At 43.1% G+C, this 26424-nt stretch overlaps 1 protein-coding gene across 1 annotated transcript in view; it reads left to right on the forward strand.

Moving 5' to 3' along the window:
* LOC132873345 (DEP domain-containing protein 1B-like) overlaps positions 1-26424 on the forward strand; it is a 91728-nt gene that overhangs the window by 58636 nt on the left and 6668 nt on the right. Inside the window, exons 9-10 of the mRNA XM_060908819.1 lie at positions 6537-6713; positions 19353-19544. Of these exons, the coding sequence (XP_060764802.1) occupies positions 6537-6713; positions 19353-19544 (369 nt within the window). The remainder of the gene's footprint in view (positions 1-6536; positions 6714-19352; positions 19545-26424) is intronic.

The raw sequence follows: 26424 nt of genomic DNA on the forward strand, positions 1-26424 counted from the left end.
TAGAGCGAAAGTTTGTTTTAAAAAAAGAACAGCGTTTGGCGTTACAGTCTTTCTTCGCCTCTTCGTCTTCTTCGTCGCTCTAACTACGTCACCGGGTACAACTGCCATGATTGGCCATGGGCTACGTATACGCCAAATGATAGACATTCGCAACGTCCAATAAACGGCCATTGACAATCGTAAACCACACCTCCCCTACAAGAAATTCAATAGGTGGATTCCAGACCATATTTCACTTGCGATATGGTCTGGTGTTAACCAGACTAGCCCCGAACCAGCCCTGGAACTGATTTGGTGGAAAAGGGGTATCCCTGTCCCTCAGGCAGTAACGTGAGAGGCTGCCTAAGGGTAAAAAAAAAAAACAATAACTTCACGCACTCGCCAACCAATCCCGTGCGACATTTCGGTGCTGAAAGGAACTTGCGGGAAGATTTTCTAGTTCCGGTTTACAGCGCTGACTCAGTTCGTGCAATCGCTGGCGTTGCATAGGCTACCGTGTAAGCTCTGTCAATTTCAGCGACAAATTAAAAATGGAAGCGGACGAATTGGTTCCTAAAAGAACTAGTAAGGGGTCAGTCATCCGGCATTTTTTTGGATATCGTGAGGAGGACATGGAACAGCAAATGCCAGTTTGTAAAGTGTGCAAAAAAAAAACCCCAGTATCAAAATACTCGGGTCTTGAAATAAATGCACATTAGTCATGAACAATGGTAACGACTCTCTTTTGTGTTATTTTTGACAGAAGTAAAATTCATACATGAACAAATTTTGGCGAGTTGATTTTCTGTTTGGCGAGTTACTTTGGAAGGGAACTAGTCCGGCTGGCTGGTGAAAAACTATATGAATTTCGAGCCTTGTAAATGTACGTATCAATAATACATTTTCTCTATGCAATAGACCAAGTGTATTTTACTCATTTCTTACTGATGTTTGCCTGCCAGCTGTATGATACTTTATTTTTGTGCAGCTATATGTGCAATTATATTAATATACAGTATAATATACAATAAATGTCATGTGTTGAATATACACATATATTGAATGTTTACCTCACCTGCGACGGAGTAAGCAGGGCGGGGTATTGTAATCAGTGTGGTTTGTTTGTTTGTTTGTTTGTTTGTGTGTCTGTCTGTTAACAATCTACTGTCTAGACCAGGGGTTCCCAAACTTTTCCATGCCAAGGCCCCCCAAACAGCATTAGCTTCTGGCCGGGGACCCCCTTTGCAAACCCACAGACAATGCTACACAATATGTAAAGAAACATGATGATGATGCCCTTTATTGTCACTAGTCACATGTACCAGCGAAACTAGCCGTCAACCTGTCCGTACATATACAACATACAATTGACATAGGGTAGACACAGAGATGCCAACTAGTATGGATTGGCCGTATTTTGTACGGAAAAGTTACGTAAATACGATGTTACGGCAAACAGTGTTATTCTGTACGGAATTATTATAAAGTCTTAAAAAATTCCAGTGAGTTGTTTTTAAATGTCCAAGCGACTTTTTCAATCCATGCGCGATTCACGGCCATTTATTTTTATGACAACCGCACATGCTGTGCGTGACATGCGCAGATTCCGCACATTTGTTCGCGCTATTTTCGCTCGGCATCACACACGCATGGTGCTGCTTCTCAATAGTGGAAATGAAACGCTCAGTATCGGGACAAGTATAGCACAGGTCTCAGGTGTTCCTCCCACGATATACGGTAGAATGGCCGTGCATTACACCCAGTCAAAAGGGCAATGGATACGCGCACTGCAGACTGTGTAGAACTGACATTAACATCACTCATGGTGGTCGCGATGACTGCACGCGGCATGTCAACTCCAAAAAACATATGGAGTATGCTGAAATGGTGAGTCAGGCGGAAAGTAAATCTGGGGGTATCCAGCAGTTTTTTACGAAATCTGTGGATGAAAAGACACGGAACGTGACCCGTACTGAAGCGGTGATGGTTGACCTGTGCTTGGAGTTGAACTTGCCAATTAGTGCCATGAAATGTGAGTTAAACTTATTCAGTTTCTTTTTACATGTCTGATTTTTATTCACTGAAATATCAAACACTGACTGTACTTCTTTAATTCAAAGTCTTTTCAGTGTTGCAAGTGCAAATGTACATGTAGTATGATCAAAAACAGAATTTTATGATTAGTGTTGTTGGGATTGTGGCAAAAAATTGATCATTCCACTGTTTTAAATACAATTATAAATGTCATTTTATTCAGTGTCTCTTCTGAAGCATTATGCTGAAGTATTTATATATTGGGACATTAAGATAACAATGTCGGACTCTCTTTGGCATGAAATAAGAATTTTTTTTTAAATTTTATTAGAATCCGTTAACAGGTAGAACATTTTGCCAGGCAATATAATATAATACTTTTGAGGAGTTGCATTCAATACCAATGATTGTTCGTCAACCGTAATGTCTGCAAACAGGGAACACTATTGTATTTATAAAAATGTGATCTATTGTATGCTCTAGAAATTTGTTGAGTGGAAATTCAGTTGAGATGGCTGCTCGCGTTTTGCTTATTCAATTCACACAAAACAGTTCTTTTTAATAATTTAAATGCTAAACATATTGGTATATACACCTCTTTATAATGGAAATGCGCATAAATTAATGTTACTGAAAGTCATTCCAAAATACTGAAAAATGTTTTCAAGAATACTGAAATTCAAAATTTGGGGTAGGCATCTCTGTAGATAGGACAGGAAGACAGGAATAAAAATAAAAAGAAAACACAACATGAGGAGAGATAAGGAAAAAAAAAAGAACACCCCCACACTGTGCTCCTGTCAGGAGTACAGTGTGGGAACATTTAAAAAACCTTGCATAAGCACACAACAACACAGGTACACTTTAAACACGGGACTTGAGGGGGGGAGTAAGGGGTGGGGGAGGGAGGGAGGGGAGGAGGTAATCCAGCGCAAGCAAGCAGCCGTCCGCTCCTGCAGCCATGAAGGCGCTGGTCACGCACCCGCTTGTCACACTGGGGGTAAAAATGGCGACCGCGGAGAGTTAGAGAGGAATGTGAGGAATGAGAGTGTCTCCCGGCAGTGACCTTCAGGGGGAAATGTTTTCTCAGCAACGGCCTAAAACAAGGCCGGTACTGTCTCAGGGCGCCGAATGTCGATAAGATATGAATTGTTTGGTCTTTCCAGACGCAAGTCTTTGCACGTCCTCACCGCTCGTCCATATCTGTCCATTCTGTTCAAATTCAAATTCAAATTGATCTCTGAAAATGTATTCCTTGCAAAGCTGGAAGCTGCTCCGAGATAACAACCATTTTGTGGTTAAAGTTCTGAATGTCCACAGTTCGAGTGCCAACAGCTTTGCCCACTAGCCTGGGCCCGCCCATCCTAAGCGTGACGCAACACGAGGGCCTGTTGCGAGCTTAGTCTGGCCAGGCAAGCTATCTACAGCTCTTCCAAGCTCCCGAAAAATCGGGAACCAATCAACTTTGAGCATCTCCAACGGCCCTGGGTAGAGGCGTGTTCAAGGCACTGACGTAGTAGAACTGCGACCGGAAGCCATAGATTGTTTACAGAATCTATGCCGGAAGCGCTTCATTCACGCTTCCGCATCTATTACGCATAGATGCTGTATTGAAAGCATTCAACGGGAAGTTCTCATTGAAAACGGAGCAAAGAGCAGCCCTGGAGGTATTTATTGAAAGGAAGGACGTTTTCGCCTTGCTCCCGACTGGCTTCGGTAAGAGTTTAATCTACCAGTTAGCCCCGTCGCGTCGCATACGTCAGAGGAAAGAGTGATGTGATTGGTTTAAGCTTCGTCACAGCCTTTTCTGGCTTCGACCAGTAGCAAACTGAGGCATTTCAGGGAGGTGGGTCAACCACGGGCTCTGGGAAACGGTTGAGCTTAATATCTTGGCCAGACCAATAGCTCGGAGAGCGTTGAAGTCGCGTTAGCCAGGCTATTTGCCCACCACTCCAATATTGGGCAGCTTTGTGGGGCTTTGAACAGCTGTCACCATTATCTGATTTCCTCGATATACCAGGGCAATGCCATCAGCAAAAGTCCTGTAATCATGGTTCCGAATAGGTAGATATCTTCAATGTCCTCCACAGAAAGAATCGCCAGGTAAACGACCCGCCACCGCTCCCACGCGTCCATCGTGTAACCAGCCGCAAACGTTCCGGCAAGACAAACGGGTTCCCCCGAACCCAAAACTGTGTCAATTTCGTTAGGAGACCAGTTTATCAATTCCGTGCTTTTTTAGTTTAGAAAGTGATGCAGGAAGAGTCTCTTCAAAAGCAGACGAGACAAAACATAAAAGCACAAGCAGGGAAAAAAGGAGGGAGAGCAGAAAAATGCGACCGCCTTCCGTGGAAGCACGGAGAAAAAAAAAGTACTTCTTTCAAGTGCTTTACAAAATAGTATTTCCTCCACAAATCTTTCCTGTGAAATAAATCTGATGTACACAAGCAGTTGGGCCTCATTGGATAAATCTGTGCTCTCATCCAGCTGAAGTGCGAAGTATTCGCTGGCTCTCACCTGCTCCAACAGCTGAGCAGATATGTCTTGAGCCATGTCACCAATCCGTCAGCTCACGGCGTTATCAGAGAGTGGGACAGCATCGATTTTTTTGGCAGCATCCTCACCAAGCAATTCTCGGACAATGTCGTTGGTGGCTGGTAAAATCAAATCTTCTCCAATTGAGTGAGGATTTTTAGCACGAGCAATGTGGTACGAGGCTAAAAATGATGCCTTCAAGGCCCGCTCGGGGACAGTAGCTTGCTGGGTGAACGCAGCAGATTGCCTGACCAAATGCTCTTCTTTGCGTCTGAAGAAATCTACTGTTTTTTCGGCATCTGTCGGATGTTTTTGTACCAAGTGACGCTGAAGTTTTGAAGGTTTTAAGCACTCGTTTGACAGGGTCTCCAGACAGAGGACGCATTTCGGGCAATCATGGCCATTTTTCTGTATGGCTATAAAGCCATACTTAATGTATGCTGCCTCATATTTTCGGATTTTAGTTGGCCAGGACTTCTTAGTTTTTTTCGCAGCAGTGTCCTCCACAGCAGGGCTGTTGGGTTGTTCCTTCGGTCTCTTCTTCAAAAACCTGTCCATTTTGCGCTAGCAATACGCTAGCTTGAGGAGCAAAGCAGCTTGATAAATGGCGCAAACCGCAACGTCACACGCAATCGGAGAGATGAGCATGGCAAACAACGTTTCGATATGATGTATTATTATTATTAATTATATTTTATAATAATGATTAAAAAACTAATTACAATATATTTAGTAATAATTATTTTAAAAAGTATATATTTTTTTCGGGGCGGCACGGTGGTGTAGTGGTTAGCGCTGTCGCCTCACAGCAAGAAGGTCCTGGGTTCGAGCCCCGGGGCCGGCGAGGGCCTTTCTGTGTGGAGTTTGCATGTTCTCCCCGTGTCCGCGTGGGTTTCCTCCGGGTGCTCCGGTTTCCCCCACAGTCCAAAGACATGCAGGTTAGGTTAACTGGCGACTCTAAATTGACCGTAGGTGTGAATGTGAGTGTGAATGGTTGTCTGTGTCTATGTGTCAGCCCTGTGATGACCTGGCGACTTGTCCAGGGTGTACCCCGCCTTTCGCCCGTAGTCAGCTGGGATAGGCTCCAGCTTGCCTGCGACCCTGTAGAAGGATAAAGCGGCTAGAGATAATGAGATGAGATGAGATATTTTTTTCGCAATTTTTTTGTTATCGTCCCTCCAACTTTCTGAGGCCCCCCTAGCGCCCCCTGGCGGCCCCCACTTTGAAAACCACTGGTCTAGACGGTCTAGACTTCAAATTTCCAGGGTAGGTAGGCAATGGTCCATAGATTACCCGATTAAATTTTGGGGGTAATCGGGTCAAGGCGAAGGTCACCGGAAAGATCAACCTTTCGGTCAAAATAACACATTTTCCATTATAACTCAAAAACAGTTGCTGATAGACAGATGTTTGCTATTATGCACATATAGGAACTCGCATGTGGCCTTTCATTTGGCACCATGATCTTTGACCTTGAGTGACCCTGAAAGGTCAAACTCAAGGTCATGGATTTTCAGAGGGCTGTAACTTGAAAACGGTTGATGGTAGACAGATATTTACCATTATAAACTTATAGGAAGTGCCATATGGGCTTTCATTTGGCACCATGACCTTTGACCTTGAGTGACCCTGAAAGGTCAAACTGAAGGTTATGGGCTTTCAAAGGGCTATCACTTTAAAATGGTTCATGATAGCCAGATGTTTACCATTATCAACATTATAAGAAGTCCCATATGGGCTTTCAGTTGCCGCCATGACCTTTGACTTTGAATGACTTTGAAATGTCAAACTCAAGGTCATGGAGTTTCATAGGACTATAACCTGACAGCTGATGATTGAGAAATATGACCATTATCAACATATAGGTATAAAATAAGTGTTGCCGGGCGAGGTTTGTTTTGCCTGGCATCACTTGTTTTAGGCTGATTTGGTACAAATAGTACACTGACTCTGAATAACCTTTTCTATTTTTTTCCCCTCCTTTCTAGATGGTCCAGACTTTCTCCCGCTGCATTTTATGTTCATCAGATGAAGTGGACCTGGATGAGCTGCTGGCTACCAAACTCGTCAACTTCATGATGGACAACCACGAGAACGTGCTGAAGGTCCCGGCCGAGCTGCAGAGATCTGTGCAGGAGCATCTATCCCACCTACGCAGAGCACAGGTTAGTCATACTATAAACATACGTCTGTATGTCTGTAATTTTGGTACATGCTGTATGTTAGATATTATAACTTGTGTGGATGATATACTATATGGTCAGAGGTTTGTCTGACTGCAGAAAGGTTAACACATTTACCAGCTTTGTAGAAAAAAAAAAAACCAAGACACTTTGCAAATGGTAATCATTTTATTTCGGATTTGGCATTCTGTGGCATTGATATGATGATTCCTAATCGTCGTGGTAGAAATAAGGACCACGCTACACCCTAGTGGCGTAAATGAAGACTTGGATATGACCTGTTTTCTGTGATTTAAAGGAACAGTCCACCGTACTTCCATAATGAAATATGCTCTTATCCAGTGGCGGTTCTAGACCAAAATTACTAGGGGGCCGAGGTGGGGCCAGTGTTTTTTCAGGGGGGCACATATGGACAAAACATGGCAATATTTAAGCGTTCAAAATGTTTAGTTTAGTTTATTTAAAACCAAAACAAAATACATTGAGCATAAATACAATGAGATAAACATTCTGTCTCAATAGCCTAAACATAAAATAAATTGTGCTCAATAAATCTTAAAACCATGTTTCTCTTTTTTGTAAAATAAGATTTCTATTTTTGCATACAATGAACCTTTTCTTCAGATGTGGCTGCACTGGAGTGTCGTCCAAGCACTTGCTGATATCTGGAGAAAGATGAATACAGTAAATATGAGAGTGCGACTGAGAACATCATTTATTTATCATTATTCATTTATTAATTTATTATTATATCTATTATTTATATTTTATATTTATTAATTAGGCGGCACGGTGGTGTAGTGGTTAGCGCTGTCGCCTCACAGCAAGAAGGTCCTGGGTTCGAGCCCCGTGGCCGGCGAGGGCCTTTCTGTGTGGAGTTTGCATGTTCTCCCCGTGTCCGCGTGGGTTTCCTCCGGGTGCTCCGGTTTCCCCCACAGTCCAAAGACATGCAGGTTAGGTTAACTGGTGACTCTAAATTGACCGTAGGTGTGAATGTGAGTGTGAATGGTTGTCTGTGTCTATGTGTCAGCCCTGTGATGACCTGGCGACTTGTCCAGGGTGTACCCCGCCTTTCGCCCATAGTCAGCTGGGATAGGCTCCAGCTTGCCTGCGACCCTGTAGAAGGATAAAGCGGCTAGAGATAATGAGATGAGATGAGATTTATTAATTATTATTCAGACTTCACACTTTCAGGCTAGGCTATATGAATTGTAGGCCGACACCGCTCACACACATGCATTTGTTCAACATCACAAACCTGATGGTGCTGTACTTGATATGCATGGTGAATCTGGTTGTCCCAATGACTCGTTGGGTTGTCCCTCATTCTGTCCCTCAATCTGATCCTGAATGTCTTCATCCTCACTCTCAGATTGCCTTTCAGATGCCTCACTTTCCACCTCTCCAACCACCACCTCTGGCTCTCTCTCCACCTCTGGCTCTCTCTCCTCTTTCATAATCTTCATCTTCCTTACTCTCTCTATGTTGCTTTTTGCTAATAGGGGCAAAAAAGGACATAATGTCCTTCTTGCTCCTTTTCATGATGATAGCCTACAGTAGGTCTATACTAAAAAGTAAACGGAGAGGAATGTAGCCTCTACATATCACAAGGCCATCCGAGTTTTACAAGAAGGTAAACACTGTCGGTTATTTTACCCATTTCCCAAAAATATTAAGTTAGGCTACTTATTGCTGTGCAACGCACTTTTAAGAAAGCACAATAAAACGGATTTATTATTGTAGTGAACAACAACAACAGTAAAACACGGATATGTGCAAACACTGATGTTACAAAATTGAATAATTTTCCTTACCTTCGCCTCTTTGCGATAGCCTAGTTCTTGCAGGGCTGCAGCTGCTGTTATCTCTCTCATCCGAAGTTTACAATTCGCGCTGCTGCTGGTCTTTCTGCTGCAGGTAACAGTGTGCGTGTAGCGCTTTAAGGAGTCCGTGTAGAACACTCTGTCATGTCAGTTCCGATCTTCGAGCCAGCGCATGTCGAAATCAATAAAGCTTATTATCTGTTCAGCACAGGGGCCACAACAGGGGCCAGGAGCAATTTTACAGGGGCACTGGCCCCCCCCGGCCCCCGTTTAAAACCGCCTATGCTCTTATCTGAATTGAGACGAGCTGCTCCGTACCTCTCCGAGCTTTGCGCGACCTCCCAGTCAGTCAGACGCAGTCAGACGCGCTGTCACTCCTGTTAGCAACGTAGCTAGGCTCAGTATAGCCAATGGTATTTTTTGGGGCTGTAGTTAGATGCGACCAAACTCTTCCGCGTTTTTCCTGTTTACATAGGTTTATATGACCAGTGACATGAAACAAAGTTCAGTTACACAAATTGAAACGTAGCGATTTTCTATGCTATGGAAAGTGCGCACTATAATGACAGGCGTACTAACACCTTCTGCGCGCTTCGGCAGCGCATTGATACGGAGCTCAGATATCAATGCGCTGCCGAAGCGCGCAGAAGGTGTTAGTACGCCTGTCATTATAGTGCGCACTTTCCATAGCATAGAAAATCGCCACGTTTCAATTTGTGTAACTGAACTTGTTTCATGTCACTGGTCATATAAACCTATGTAAACAGGAAAAACGCGGAAGAGTTTGGTCGCATCTAACTACAGCCCCAAAAAATACCATTGGCTATACTGAGCCTAGCTACGTTGCTAACAGGAGTGACAGCGCGTCTGACTGCGTCTGACTGACTGGGAGGTCGCGCAAAGCTCGGAGAGGTACGGATCAGCTCGTCTCAATTCAGATAAGAGCATATTTCATTATGGAAGTACGGTGGACTGTTCCTTTAAGTCTTATTCTCTTTTTTATACCGGTGTGTCCCGTTCCCAGTGTAGAATTTTACATTTGCTTGTATGTTTATGACCGTTTGTTCGTGCTATGGAAGTAGATTATCCGAATGTATTTGTAATGACCTGATCTATTGGCTTCATGAAGGTTTACGGACAGCTGACCGTCACACCCATATGTACTTTTTGAACATCCCATTCCCATGGTTTTCCCCAAAGCGTTTTAGCGTACTGGGCCCGATACGCTTGCTCTGCCTGCTGATATGCTTAGTCGCTTTAGTTAAAATCCGATACGCTTAGATTTCCTACCCACAAGTAACTAGATACATAGGAGAGCAAATAACAGATCCATTTACATACTGATTGATATTTGTGTTAAACAAGCGCTCTTTTTTTCCAACGTTTGTGTTGATTCTGTCAAAGTAATATGTCCGCGTGGTATGATGTAAACAAACTAATCTGTTGGCTGTGTCAAGATCACGTGTTCAAACCGTCCAATAAAAATATCGAAAGAAAACGTCAGACATCCCGGAAGTTTCCGATTCATTATAAGCGATCTCATTGGCTGCCGAGGTTGTCCCCGACCAGACGGACAAAGCCGACTGATTTTAATCACAAAAGTTTGACCTGGTCTATTATCATTCATGAACGTGTTTATAAGTACATAATCTTTCTGCAAACTTAAATGTATGAATTAAGTTTTCTTTTCCTTTAAATATGTTTTAATCTTAATCTCGTCCATTTAATAAAGTGCCAAAATTTAAACTTTATAATATGCAGTTGCCTTACTTTTCTTTTCAGTGTATCTTAGTTCTACATATATTACGGTAATTGCATCAGAAACATTCTAAATCATTACAGTTATAGTAATACAGCAACTTTATTTTAAGGTGGCAGGTCTTAGGTTCAGATCCCTTTGTGATCAACAGGAGGTCATGATGATCGATTCTCTTCATTGGGTTGCATAAGATGGAGCAAACCACTGGTCATGTTTTCATGCACATTTTTGTTACAACACTACTTGATCATAGATAATTAAGGGATCACCGTAGATTTTCAATCGATCATAGACCTCAGTAATCTAGAACAAAACAGTTTAACTTGCATGTTGAACTTTAAGGTGAAATTTCTAATGTGTATACATTAACACTATTTAGGTCAGAAATCATTGAAACACTGGTAAAATCTATCCTATAATCATGGATCTAAAACCTCTCAGAGACCCTGGAAATGCATCGGAGAGCATCTATTTTCAAAAAAAATTTTCCGGGGGGCATGCCCCCGCACCCCCCTAGTTTCGCTTCGCACCGTTGGCGCTCAATTGTCTGTGTATTATCATGCCAGAATTTAGAGCTTTAATTTTTTTCTGGGGAAAACACTGCATTCCAGATTAATCCCCCTTTACTGTTTTAATAGCCTTCACTCTTCTGGGAAAGCTTTCCACTAGATTTTGGAGCGTGGCTGTGGGGATTTGATCATTCAGCCACCTCATTATTCAGGTCGGGCACTAACGTACTGTAGGACAAGGAGACCTGGAGCGCAGTCCAGTTCCAACAGTGTTTCCCACAGACCAGGTAGCAATTTGTGGTGCTCCACTGTGCCGATGAGTCGGTCATTGGGGTGTATGCAAAGTGTTTACAGCGGGCGGTGTTCAAACACACAGTATTTTTCTTCAGAGTCACCTGCTGGGACTATTTTAAAGCTACAAGAAGCATTTGAGATTATTCAGTTCAATCTAAATTCTTTTAAGTTCTTTAATGCCTCGGTCACAACCGGCCGTACGTGCTCCTACGGCCGGTCTACGTGCAAAAAACGCAACGAAACGCACGGAGGGCGCGCGTGTGACGTGCTGATTTTCGAGCCGTAGACTGGCCGCAGACCGGCCGCAGAGGTTCTTTGTCATGTCAAACAAACTCTACGGGTGCTTACGTTTTTTTCAGGTTGCAAGACAAACATACGGTCTCGTGTGTCTTCCGTACGGCCGACGTGCGTCTTTCGTACGATTTGCTGGTGTCAGATTTGGGCAAAATGTCAATTTTTTTCGTACGTCGCACTTGCGGACTCCGTATGTGTGTCGTGCGCCCCACATACGTAATTAGTGCGGCCAATGCACGTTCAGATATTTCGTATGTCATCCAGGCGTGTCAAGTAAGTCGGCAGTGCATTGGCCGTACGGCGAGAGGGCATCAATCGCACGAAAACTCGGGTATATAAAGCTGCAGGGGTGCCTATGGCCATTTGTACACGTAGGCTTTAATTGAGAGAAAACCCAATTTCATTTAATTTCATTGCATTGCTTGAATTCAAAGAGGAGGATAGAAAAGGTGTCGGAGACGGAGGAGAGAGAGACGGCGGCAGAGAGGGAGGAGAGAGAGAGAGGACAAGGAGCAGTGAGGAGGAGGATGAAGACCACGACAGTGGCCAGCAGGCCAGGAGTTTGAGACGAAGTCTTTGCGGAGGGATTGCCATTTTCACAGTGAGAAACCAAAGTATGCCAAAATATATATAACCCTCTCCAATCGCCGCAGTGTGACAAACGAACGCCGTTGGTACGCACAACGTACTGTACAGATCGTGTGCAGTTCTTGCAACCTTCATACGAAGCCTGCATGGAACGCACGGTCAGTATGATTAGTGCACGTTTGAAGGTGCGTCGGCTGTACGAATGAAGTGACAGCCGTACGTCCGAGCAGCCTCAGATTTTGTGCATGGTACGCACGTTCGACTTCCGGGTTGTACGTTGGGTGCGCGGTGATCTTACTCCTTCATGGTCACCACAACTACGTTCTCCACGAACAAAAAAAAAAAAAACGCAGCGATTTGGGAAACGCCAAAAATCGCACGGCCAAAAAATCGTACGTCCGGTTGTGACCGAGGCTTAAGAGAAGACAGCTAAAACAATTTTTACCAGAACCCTTCCTGGTTTCATTCCTCGACCCAACTTTACATTACAGGGCAGGCCATTAGTTTGCTGGGCTTGATGTTGGTGGAAAACCTGTCTTTTAAATTTATGAAAATTACTCACCAAAATTGAAGTTAAAGTTTAGTTTTTTGCCTTTTTGGTGGCGATCTTTCAATCATTCTTTAGTTGACATTCAAGGAATAAATTGCAAAAAACAAGCTGGAGGTTTTTATTTTAAATATTGAACTCAACACTTACCTCAACCAATACTAAAATGAAATAAATAGTATAATGTAACAAAATAATGATAAAGTAAAATATCATAATTAGATGCAAGAAACCACTTAAGGTAACACCAAGGCAACTAACAATAATGAAAAACAGTGGCGTGCACAGACATTTTGGGGGCAAGTGCTCTGGGGGGGAAAAAGGGCACTTTTTTGCACATGTGGAACACCTTATTATAAAAGTCTGAGATTTAACCCTCCTCTTGTGTTCGGGTCGCCACTGACCCGTTTTAGTTTTTAAAGGGGTAAAACAACCACTTAATTTATTACATCAAGGCTTTTTGACTTTGCCAGGAATCTCTAGTTGAGCAAAATAGAAAAAGAAATCTGAAAATGGTCTAGCAAAAAATATAATACTTACGTGCAGTTGTTTCTGTATGCAACGGGCTACTTCACGACAAAATAATTACAGCTTGGGCTTAGAGGGCAAATAATATGTTTTCACTCGATTCATGTGTTACCTGGCTGATGGGGCAGGGGAAGAGCTGCCTGACTGCCCGATGTGTTGTCTGCGCTACGACAAGGCCGTGGCTTCCAGGACGCTATGCTGCTGCAACCTCACATTGAATGCACTGCACGCTTGTTCACGTGACAGAGCAAGAGAGACAGAGGTCCGGTGTGTGTGCTGAGGGGGCACACGTCGGGACATTATTTTCACACACGCTTTTAATGCCGCGGCTTTTCTAAAAGATCATGTCGACATTGGCCTCAGTAAACTGTAAAAAAAAAAAATTCAAAAGGGCACTTTTTTGGACAGAGGGCAGAGGGGCAGGTGCTTGAGCACCACCTCGTATCTATCTGTGCACGCCACTGATAAAAAAGCATTACCCTAATTGGTGCAAAGCCTGCATGCCCTATCAGAACATTTAATTCTGCGTGGCTTCCTGAAAAAAAAACTCAAGTGCCCTATCGTAAGGGAAGTCATTGGGTTCGGGACCATTTATGGAGATTCGTAAGCCAGGTGTTCCCCTTGGAGCCTATTCCTGAGGTCTGTTTTAATCTCTGGATAAAGTACATTTTCTTCATCAAAGCACTAAATTTCCATTACATCAAAAAAATAAAGGAATACTGAATTTCTATGTGCTTACCCTATTCATAGCTGAGAAATCCAGTGCAGTGATGGTTTAGCTACTTCGCCAATAAAGCTAATAAAGATGTTTCTTAAAATATTCAGATTTTATGCTTCAGATAGCATCAACTAGGCATCCCTGCGAGTATAACATTTTATTTAGGCTAGTGGGAAATCCTTATTTATTGTGAATGTCAAGCCATTATTAATAAACTTGCATGAATGCTGAAGCGGGATAAACGGGATAATGCAATAAGGCCGGTTCGTCGCGTCAAGCTGCTACTGTCTGCATCAAAATTGGTTTATAGCCTGACTCAGGGATGTCCGTTTCCTGTAAGCCAAGAAGGCTATGATAAAGCTCATCACGAGCACGACGTAGGCTACCTTTTAAAATAAGGGGTCAGAAGGTGAATCGGGAAGGCTGCGTTATTCAGGGATGAGAATGAATGAAAAATATTAAAGTCTGAAAAAAGCCAGGGGTTTGGGGGCTGCAGGCACCCAGCGGGGCCCAGGGGCAGGGAGCTAATGATTTTTGGCTTTTTTTTTTTTATACCACAAAACCATTAATTTTATCAGCAAAACGTTGCAATGTATTTGGAAATAAATTCCCCTTCTTGGTGGACTACCAGGTGAAAATGATTAATATGGTACAAGAGACTTGTTTTTAATCGATTCACATTTGATGATTTCAAAAAAAATCAATGCACCTTTTAATATAAACGAGCTCTACAGTATTATATTTCTGCATTTTTGCTATTCATGTCTTTGAATACTCTAATCCTTTAAAATGAAGTGCAAACCAGAAAAAAGTTCTATCATATAATTCTCTGAAGCTTTCTTCTGATGTTATCATGGTAGCAGGAGGTCTTGCATATTAAGCAGGCAACATTCAATATCACTCATCACTTCCCTTTCAACTGTTGTGTGTACTAACTGGGTTTTATCTGGACAGGATGTTGTGTAATGTAATACAGATACCATACAGTCAATTTGAAGATCGAGATGGTGAGTTTGAATTAAAGAACAGGCATGTACAATGGGCATTACAAATTGGAATTTTTTTTTAAATCAAAAACTATAAGTTCATCTCAGCCTAAAGTTTGGGCAGACGCTCCCACGCGGTACATGCCAGCAATTCCCCCCCGTCCCCCTATGAAATGAGCAATAAGTAGGAGAGTTATACACGGTATCATACCTAAAATTTTATCAGAAATATACAACCCCGATTCCAAAAAAGTTGGGACAAAGTACAAATTGTAAATAAAAACGGAATGCAATAATTTACAAATCTCAAAAACTGATATTGTATTCACAATAGAACATAGACAACATATCAAATGTCGAAAGTGAGACATTTTGAAATTTCATGCCAAATATTGGCTCATTTGAAATTTCATGACAGCAACACATCTCAAAAAAGTTGGGACAGGGGCAATAAGAGGCTGGAAAAGTTAAAGGTACAAAAAAGGAACAGCTGGAGGACCAAATTGCAACTCATTAGGTCAATTGGCAATAGGTCATTAACATGACTGGGTATAAAAAGAACATCTTGGAGTGGCAGCGGCTCTCAGAAGTAAAGATGGGAAGAGGATCACCAATCCCCCTAATTCTGCGCCGACAAATAGTGGAGCAATATCAGAAAGGAGTTCGACAGTGTAAAATTGCAAAGAGTTTGAACATATCATCATCTCCAGTGCATAATATCATCAAAAGATTCAGAGAATCTGGAAGAATCTCTGTGCGTAAGGGTCAAGGCCGGAAAACCATACTGGGTGCCCGTGATCTTCGGGCCCTTAGACGGCACTGCATCACATACAGGCATGCTTCTGTATTGGAAATCACAAAATGGGCTCAGGAATATTTCCAGAGAACATTATCTGTGAACACAATTCACCGTGCCATCCGCCGTTGCCAGCTAAAACTCTATAGTTCAAAGAAGAAGCCGTATCTAAACATGATCCAGAAGCGCAGACGTCTTCTCTGGGCCAAGGCTCATTTAAAATGGACTGTGGCAAAGTGGAAAACTGTTCTGTGGTCAGACGAATCAAAATTTGAAGTTCTTTATGGAAATCAGGGACGCCGTGTCATTCGGACTAAAGAGGAGAAGGACGACCCAAGTTGTTATCAGCGCTCAGTTCAGAAGCCTGCATCTCTGATGGTATGGGGTTGCATTAGTGCGTGTGGCATGGGCAGCTTACACATCTGGAAAGACACCATCAATGCTGAAAGGTATATCCAGGTTCTAGAGCAACATATGCTCCCATCCAGACGACGTCTCTTTCAGGGAAGACCTTGCATTTTCCAACATGACAATGCCAAACCACATACTGCATCAATTACAGCATCATGGCTGCGTAGAAGAAGGGTCCGGGTACTGAACTGGCCAGCCTGCAGTCCAGATCTTTCACCCAGAGAAAACATTTGGCGCATCATAAAACGGAAGATACGACAAAAAAGACCTAAGACAGTTGAGCAACTAGAATCCTACATTAGACAAGAATGGGTTAACATTCCTATCCCTAAACTTGAGCAACTTGTCTCCTCAGTCCCCAGACGTTTACAGACTGTTGTAAAGAGAAAAGGGGATGTCTCACAATCGCAAACATGGCCTTGTCCAACTTTTTTGAGATGTGTTGTTGTCATGAAATTTAAAATCACCTAATTTTTCTCTTTAAATGATACATTTTCTCAGTTTAAACGTTTGATATGTCATCTATGTTCTATTCTGAATCAAATATGGAATTTTGAAACTTCCACATCATTGCATTCCGTTTTTATTTACAATTTGTACTTTGTCCCAACTTTTTTGGAACCGGGGTTGTAGATATGATACTATGATTCTCCCCAACATGCTACATTAGATAAGCTAACCCCATTTATAAAAGATACACACTTATATATGACGTGTATTTGATATATATATATATGTGATATATATGATGTATATTCATACATTGTTACTTTACGGAAATCTTCAGTAAGTTTGGTCTTTTCATGCCAGCCTGTTGTAGACCTAAATATAATGCACATGAAATGACACTCCTCACCTCAACATGCCCTTACAGTCATTTAAGCCACCATGGGCGATGCTGAAATCACTGCTGCAAACAGTACATCGCGCAAAACTGTCATTATTTTCTACCCTTATTAGACAGGGAGATTCTTTTGTGTAATCTGAGCTGAAGTGGGTTTTGTATTTTGGTTTTTTGGGGCGCGCTCTCTCTCCATGCCGGTCCTGTAGGCTGCACTGACTCAACTGAAAGCTTCGGTCCTCGAGAAAAGAGAAGCCCGCCCACACTGAAAGCTGATTGGCTTATTTTGCTGAGTAACCCAATCAGGATGCTCTTTATCTAGCATGCGCTCTCTCTCGCACTCCCTCGCGCACTCTGTCATATGCGCGAGGCAGACATTAATGTTTCGCGTGCACGCTCTTGCTCGCTTGCTCTAGATTCCGGGAGATATTCTCCAATGTGCGGGCATCAGGGAGCCGCTATCAATATGCGGGAGACTCCCGGAACTTCCGGGACACTTAGGATGTCTGCGTTATAAGGTGACCACAGATCGTTAATCATACCCCCCCCCCCGAGAATTTCTCAATGGGTTTACATCAATCTCAAAAACGATCATTTTGGTCTGAAAAAGTCGGAAATCCGCTGATCGGCGGAAAATTCTCATCCCTGGTTATTTTTAATTAGCACGCCTCTCCATCTGTCTTTGTGTGCGCGCGCGCGCGAATGAGAAGAAAGAGCACTATGAATGAACAGAACGATACGCAATGGAATTTTTTTTTTTTCAAAATCGCGAGTCTGATTGTGTGGCGCTAGGAATCCATTGTGTGGCGCTGCGCCACACAATGGTCTATGTATGGGAAACCCTGTCCAAGACTTTCTATGGGGTTGAGGTCAGGGCTTTGCGCAGGTCACTCGAGTTCTTCCACGCCAACTTTGGCAAACCATGTCTTCCTGGACTTAGCTTTGTGCACAGGAGCATTGTCATGCTGGAACAGGTTTGGGCCTGTTAGTTCCAGTGAAGGGAAATTGTAATGCTACAGCATAGAAAGATAGGCATATCACGTGAAAATTCAATCCAAATTGCTGTCACTGAATTCAGAAATGATTGCAGAACAATATACTTTTTTACAAAATTAAAACGTTTATCCGTTCTTGAGATATTACAAATCAAAGATTGAAAAAAGGCTTAATTTTTAGAAAACTGCCGTAATATTCTGTATGAGGATCACATGGTCCAAAATGGGCCCCATTAACCAATGAGATCAAATGTATTTTCTTAATAACTTTATTTTTCCAAGATATTTACATGGAAATTGGCAGGCACATAGATGGTTGTATACTGAATACAAAGTCTGAAAAATTGGTAAAAAAAAAAAATGCAAATTAGTCTTTAATTAGTATTGATTATGCTAATTAGGTAAAACGTTAAATCGGTACACTTTCTTCTTCAAAGTTTCACCGAATGGTGTTATTTGTGCAATATAAAGCTGATCTTAACTCTCATTTATACATCACAGAGAAGGAGAAATCAGTGTTAATTATAAAATATGCATAAATAAGCACTGAATGTCATTCACGTCTACCATTCTCCTCTCACCTCATTATCTGTAGCCGCTTTATCCTGTTCTACAGGGTCGCAGGCAAGCTGGAGCCTATCCCAGCTGACTACGGGCGAAAGGCGGGGTACACCCTGGACAAGTCGCCAGGTCATCACAGGGCTGACACATAGACACAGACAACCATTCACACTCACATTCACACCTACGGTCAATTTAGAGTCACCAGTTAACCTAACCTGCATGTCTTTGGACTGTGGGGGAAACCGGAGCACCCGGAGGAAACCCACGTGGACACGGGGAGAACATGCAAACTCCACACAGAAAGGCCCTCACCGGCCCCGGGGCTCGAACCCGGACCTTCTTGCTGTGAGGCGACAGTGCTAACCACTACACCACCGTGCCGCCCCTACTGAATAGTTACTCTATGAAAACATTTCAGCCCATTGAGCTACCAAAAAATATGTGTATGAAACTTGGAGTAATTACTATGCTTCATAAAAGGAACAAAATGAGAGGGTGGGACCTGGAAAACATTGAAAAAAATTTTTGGCCATTAGACTCCATGGCACCCTAAGCAGCAGTTTTGGGAAGAACCACATACGGGTGTGATGATCAGGTGTCTGGATACTTTTGGCCGTATAGCGTATTGTTACCGGGAAGGCGTGTAGATTCTTCGGTTGTATGAGCGGAAAAATCGGGCCTCGTTTATCAAGCTGGAATGAAATGAATTTATTTGTAAATCATTCGTAGGAGCATTTCCACAAAAATCCTGTAATTTCAGGAAGACGTTCGTATCCAACTCATGCTATTGTAACTAATGTAAACCTCAGTCGATCAGCTCCAAATTCTCTAAAGCACAATGAGCTACTGCACTTTTATGTTCTGTGCGTACATGCTGTCAAGTGAAAGAGTTTGTCTGTTTTGAGTTACGCACACAATTTTAATGAAACCTGACTACGAGTCGCCTCACACTCTCACATGTCTGTTAGATAAAGTTTGCAGGTGCAGGCACAGAGCCCACGCCGGACTCGCACCCTCAATCTTTCTGCAGGCAAATCAGCAAGCAGGAGTTTGAGGAGCAGAGAGTCTCAGGCTCCCAGGGAGCGATCGTGGAGCTACTAGAAGGGATCATTCACGACAAGGCCATGTCTATAAAGGACAAGAAGAAGAAACTGAAACAGGTTCGAGCTTTCTGTGTTAATTATTAGAGATTAATGATTGATTTTTTTTTTTTACAGGTCACCGCCACCCTCTTTGGAAAACAATAAGGACTTTGTTTGCGATATACAGTGAGGGGAAATAAGTACAGTGTTCACACCCTTTTGGCTTTGTTATTAATCTACTGATATCCACTTCAAATTTACACACACGATGTCGTTTGTGCAAAAAAGGATGCATTGATGAGCATTAACGAGGACGTTTTTTTCACAAACAAAACCGACAGGAACAAAAGTATTCCGACACCATAAACGAACAACATTCGTACTTTGCTGCAAAGCTGTCATTGCGGATCACGTCCCCAAAAAGTCTAGGCTAAGGGCCCGTTTACACGAGGACGCTGTCGGGTAAAAACGACTAAATATTTTATCAGAAGTGCCTTCCGTTTACACGGGGACGGCGTTTCCGAGGCTGAAAAACGGATAAAATTGAAAACGCCTTCCAAAGTGGAGAAGTTTAAAAACAGCCCCCGTTGCATATCCGTCTAAACTACTGTACCCAATACGCGAAACTCTGCTCGGATCCGCTCACGTCGGGTACGCGTTTGCGTCATACATATGTCATATACTGCACATGCCAGCCCGGGAAGTAAGAAAGTAAGTAAAAAAGTAAGAGCATGTCTGATTACATCAATCCAACGGACCTTCAAGCTGCCCTGTGTTTTAACCCATTGACGCCTGAAACGCCTGCAAAAAAACGTCTGCAAATGCCTAAGCCAGTTTTTAGAAAAGGTCCCCATCTGCCTGAGGGTTTTCTGAAATAAAAATAATTAATTGAAAACGCCTATGAAAAATTAAATATCTCAGCCTCTGAAGCACATTAAGACATGAAATAAGTTGCATTTAAAAGATAAAATTATCTGCTTTTATTAGATCATGCTCATTCAGCATTAACACTAACACATTTGTTAACACATAGATGAGTCTTGAAAATAATGACAAATCAACAATACTGCGTCATGCAGCAACCGGCATTTGGGGCAATGTTGCATTATGCAACAACCGGCGCTAGGGGCAATGTTGCGTGATGCAGCATCCGGCGTCAATGGTTTAATGCAGTAGATGTGTTTTCCTGCTCACTCGCCCGGCTGGAGCTCCTCAGTTTGGTGTCGCCAAGTTACACACACACACGCCGCCTATTCAAGCCGCTCGTGAAACCATAAACCCGAGACTGAAAACAAAACTAGCAGCCGAACGGGTTTATTTTGCTGAGATGGACACTGCCTTTTCTCTTCTTCACCGAAACAAGAGTGAGTGTTACTTAATAAAGGCAGATTAAAAGAGTTTCGGTTTGCTCCTGCTCCTCCCTCGAGCACTACAGTACCTCAGCCGGACCGGTGTTCTGTAAAGTTATCCTAGCAAGTTCGCATACAGACCGTTTTATTATTCAAAACAAGTCATTACAAATTATTTGACTCGGCCAAAGACTCGACCAATACGCACAAAACATAAAAATCGGCAAATGCGTGAAATTCTCACCGATTTTCTATCAGCCCAGCTGATCGGTGGGACAAAACTACTGTTAAATTTTCCTACCCTCCTGGATTTCGCGCATGTGTAGTAGGCTTGGTAGGATAACTTGACAGAACAGCGGCGCAGATGTGCAGATCAGACAAAACGGAAGATGTTGCGCATGCGTGCAGACATAGCGGAGACATTTATGCGTCACCGTATAGACGCAGATTTCCTCCTTGAAAACGGTCGTGTAGACGCGGAAAAAAGTGAGAACGAAAACGGACTTTTGCGTTTTTGTTTTATACCGTCCCCGTGTAAAGTGGGCCTAAGAACTAATTAGCTTTTTTTGAAGCATTGCGGTTCGTTTCTGGCCCTTTCCTTCAGTCGTCTTCAGTTCCCAAGGTTATATGAGGGTCTCTCTAATGGAATTGCAATTTTAAGATCCTCCATAAATATTCACGAGCATTCAGGTCAGGAGACTGACTTATTTTGGCTGTACAGTAGACCCCCGCCTATTCGTGGTTCAGTATTCGCGAATTCACATATTCGCGGGATTTTATATAGAACATACCGTATCTCCTAAACATTCGCGGAAATCTCAGCGATTCGTGGTCATTTGCGGCGAACATATCAAACGTTTACGCACTGCGAACGTTTACGCACTGCTACATTCTCGGAGCCGAATGCTCGCTCGCTATTGGCTGAAGTTTGAATGGCGGGCTGCTGCTCATTGGCTGATACGAATGAGCGCATTGTACAGTACAGTCTCGCAGTTCCCGTAGTTCAGACTTGTTCACGTGTTGTGCGTTCTTGGTATTTTTGAATAATTTTTACGCCCTACAATGGCTCCTAAACGCTCTGCATCTTCTAAGGCTCCTGCCAAGGAACCTAAGCGCCAGAAGAAGGTAATGACGCTGCAGGAGAAGGTAGGACTTCTCGATACGGTGTCAACGAGAGTACCGTGCGCTACATAAAGAGCAGTTTTATGGAGGGGGGGGGTTACAAGTATTCGCGATTTTGGCTTATTCGCGGCCATGTTCGGTCCCTAACCCCTGCGAATACTGAGGGTTTACTGTACATTTAGAGTCTTCGTCTTCTTGAAACATTGATCTTCTCCACAGATTGAGTTCCTTGGCTGATGAAATGAAATATGTCCTCTGATGCCCCTTTTCCACCAAAGCAGTTCCAGGGCTGGTTTGGGGCCAGTGCTTAGTTTGGAACCGGGTTTTCTGTTTCCACTGACAAAGAACTGGCTCTGGGGCCAGAAAAACCGGTTCCAGGCTAGCACCAACTCTCTGCTGGGCCAGAGGAAAGAACCGCTTACGTCAGCGGGGGGGCGGAGTTGTTAAGACCAACAACAATCGCAAGACCGCGAAAGGTCGCCATTTTTAAGCGACGAGAAGCAGCAGCTGTACAAACGCGAAGTCATCCATTATTATTATTGTTGTTGTTGCTGCTGCTGCTTCTTCCGCGTTGTTTTTGCTTCGATATTCGCGCCAAGGTTTATGCAAACGTAGCGACGTAACAGACGTATACAACGACGTAATTGACGTGGCTTCCCTTAGCACCGCGAGCTATGGAAAAGCAAACTGGTTCTCAGCTGGCTCGCAAGTTGAACGAGTTGTGAACCAGCACCAGCACTGGCCCCGAACCAGCCCTGGAACTGATTTGGTGGAAAAGGGGTATGATATGTCCTGGTATATCACTCCAGTGTTTCCCCTAAGTTTCTTGGTGGGGGTGTGCGTGCTGGATGAGGATGCTCACCTGCAGGACCCCTACAGAGCATTCGGACCTGAACGAACAGTTAAAGGAGTTGTATTTAAGTTTTCACATTTATTTTAGAACAATTTTTACAATTTTATTTATTTATTGATTGAGGGTAGCACTTAATATCTAAAGATAATCTACACGCGGCCCTCATCAAAATCTAAATAAACCAAACAAACTAGAAGAAAGTACAAAAAAACCTAACTAGAGTATAAATATAAGTAGAGTTATAAAATACTAATTTTCTAGTTAATCTTCTGCAAAACGCATCGAACGATTTGCATAATTTAAGATCATGGGGAAGACTGTTCCAGGTTTTAGCAGAGCTAAATGCAAAAGTTTGCTGACCAAATCCTTGTTTAAACTTTGGAAGAATCAAATTGAGTGCCGAATAGAACTCTTTTTTTTTTTTTTTTTTTAACAACAGAACAATTATTTTACAACAATTTGTTTTACAGTTACCCCTTTTCCACCAAATCAGTTCCAGGGCTGGATCGGGGCCAGTGCTGGTGCTGGTTCACAACTCATTCAACTTGCGAGCCAGCTGAGAACCAGTTTGCTTTTCCATAGCTCGCGGTGCTAAGCGGAGCCACGTCATTACGTCGCTGTATACGTCAGTTACGTCGCTGCGTTTGCATAAACCTTGGCGCGAATATCGAAGCAAAAACAACATGGAAGAAGCAGCAGCAGCAGCAACAACAATAATACCGTATTTTCTGGACTATAAGCCGCTACTTTTTTCCTAGGTTTTGAACCATGCGGCTTATACAAAGGTGCGGCTATTCTGTGGATTTTTCTTCCACCGCTAGGGGCGCTCTAACCGGAAGTAGAATCAAAAATAAGATAGACGAAAAATCAATGCAAAGAAGAATTAGCAGATCTTTAGCAGATAGAACACCTAATCTCATCTCATTATCTCTAGCCGCTTTATCCTTCTACAGGGTCGCAGGCAAGCTGGAGCCTATCCCAGCTGACTACGGGCGAAAGGCGGGGTACACCCTGGACAAGTCGCCAGGTCATCACAGGGCTGACACATAGACACAGACAACCATTCACACTCACATTCACACCTACGGTCAATTTAGAGCCACCAGTTAACCTAACCTGCATGTCTTTGGACTGTGGGGGAAACCGGAGCACCCGGAGGAAACCCACGCGGACACGGGGAGAACATGCAAACTCCACACAGAAAGGCCCTCGCCGGCCCCGGGGCTCGAACCCAGGACCTTCTTGCTGTGAGGCGACAGCGCTAACCACTACACCACCGTGCCGCCCCAGATAGAACATGCACGACAAATTACTAACTGGTAATTATTTTCAAATCCAGCGAAGATGATTAAAGTGACTTGTGGTTTCAAACACAGGAGAAATGAAGGTAAATAAATACCGGTTATTTTCTCTTGGTTCTGTTCCGTTTTAATCAGCAAAGTTGCTGCCGTGTTAAAAGGCACTGTTCGGAAAGAATCTGTTCAGGTACATACATGTACATTTACAGTACAAAATCGTTCTGTACATGCAGTAAATATCTAATTTTTCAACATAGATATCTGCGGCTTATAGCCCGGTGCGGCTTGTATATCTTTTTTTAAAATTTTTTTTTTAAAATAGAGCGGATGCGGCTTATATACAGGTGCGCTCTATAGTCCAGAAAATACGGTAATAATAATGGGTGACTTCGCGTTTGTACAGCTGCTGCTTCTCGTCGCTTAAAAATGGCGATCTTTCGCGGTCTTAACAACTCCGCCCCCCCACTGACGTAAGCGGTTCTTTCCTCTGGCCCAGCAGAGAGTTGGTGCTAGCCTGGAACCGTTTTTTCTGGCCCCAGAGGCAGTTCTTTGTCAGTGGAAACAGATAACCCGGTTCCAAATTAAGCACTGGCCCCGAACCAGCCCTGGAACTGCTTTGGTGGAAAAGGGGCAAGTATAATATTTCTTCGACAAATCTTTTTTTTTAACAATGTAGTGAATCCCTGATGTGGGTGGAGTCCAGAAGCACGGCAGGCGGGGACTGAAGTTCGTGCAAACTTTTATTTTTAAAGATATATACATAGCTTTTCAGCTCACTCACTCACTCACACACATGCATTCTGGTCGGGAGTCAGTTCTTCTCTGCTTTCCTCCTCCTTTTATGCTCCATCCCTGCAACACACACACACACACGTTAATTGACACCAGGCGTAATGACTTAGGCTACATCCACACGACAACGGCAACGAGATGTTATTTAAAAAAATATCGCGTCCACATGGGCAATGGCTCAGTAAAATATCAGGTCCATATGGCAACGCAACGCTTGCTGAAAACGATGCAATACACATGCCACACCTCTAGGTGCGCTGTAAGACGGTCCCATCGGAGACAATAGAAGAAGTAAGGACGCATGCGCATAAACTACTATGCGCGAGACTTCATATTAGCCACAAAGTCAGGAAAATCTGTTCGTAAAATTACATTATAATGACCAAATACAATGAAAAGTATTTTTCCAGTCTCACCTGTGAAAGGTAATCCCATGTGATCTCGTTTGGACGGTAAACCTGTTGGTACAGTTAAACGCAGCACATGAATGAGGCATCTTTATTCTCGGCTTTGACCCATCCAATATGGCGGCGAGGATGACGTATGATTCTACGCGGAAGGCGGCGTCTTTAATGGTCCGGAATAAATTGAATGCTACACGTTGATGGATTAATTTGTTATTCTACGCCCTTTTTGAGGAATGTATTGTAGGACTTAAACCAACATCTGAAGAGGTGAGATCGCTCCTTTTTTTCCCTATTTTTGCTGGCGGGATTGACTCTCTCTCTCTCTCTCTCTCTCTCTCTCTCTCTCTCTCACTTTGCACCATTACACAATAAATATTCACAGTGAAAATATTTTGTAAGCGCGTTTCATGAACCAAGTTATAGGATTTGTTGACAACTCGCATCGAGTTCGTTACACTTCTACCCGGTGTGAAGCACTGACAGTCATGTGGTTGTGACGTCATCGTAAACAAATCCGTTCTACTCATCCAGACGACTTCGCAACGGCGCCGTTGCCAGATCTTTCCACTCTGGAACCCGTTCTCAAAAGATTTCGTTTTGGGGCACCCAAAACGCCGGTGCCGTGTGGACGCCAGGCCGAAACGATAAACAATTTTATCAGATTCACCTGAATCCGTTGCCGTGTGGACAGGACCTTAGCCACTTACCTTCCCTGACCCCGCCCTCCTTTCACAAACTGCCGCTTGGCCACGCCCCCTGTTGCCACAAACAGGTATTAAGAGATTAAAATGGCATGTGAACCATTTATAGTTCTAATTGATTTATAACTCTACTTAAAAAGTCGGATAGCTCATTTCTTCTTTCTGTAATTTGTTTTCACTCCCCTCTCCACTGCCTCTCACTACTTTGATTCACGTGTTGAGTGAAGAAGTTCAGTAGTAAACTGACCGCTAGTTTGACATAACATGGAAAAAACAAGTCATTTTCTATGGCTGGCTAACTTGAAGATGTTTACAAAGTGATATCATATTTCAGACATGATCTCATGATGAATATCTGTAACATAACGTGAGCTAACTTCATATATAGAGTGTGTCTGAAGACATCACTCACACTTTGAAAAAAAAAAATTAAAAA

The sequence above is a fragment of the Neoarius graeffei genome, chromosome 25 (assembly GCF_027579695.1).
Source record: "Neoarius graeffei isolate fNeoGra1 chromosome 25, fNeoGra1.pri, whole genome shotgun sequence".
Taxonomy (NCBI): Eukaryota; Metazoa; Chordata; class Actinopteri; order Siluriformes; family Ariidae; genus Neoarius; species Neoarius graeffei.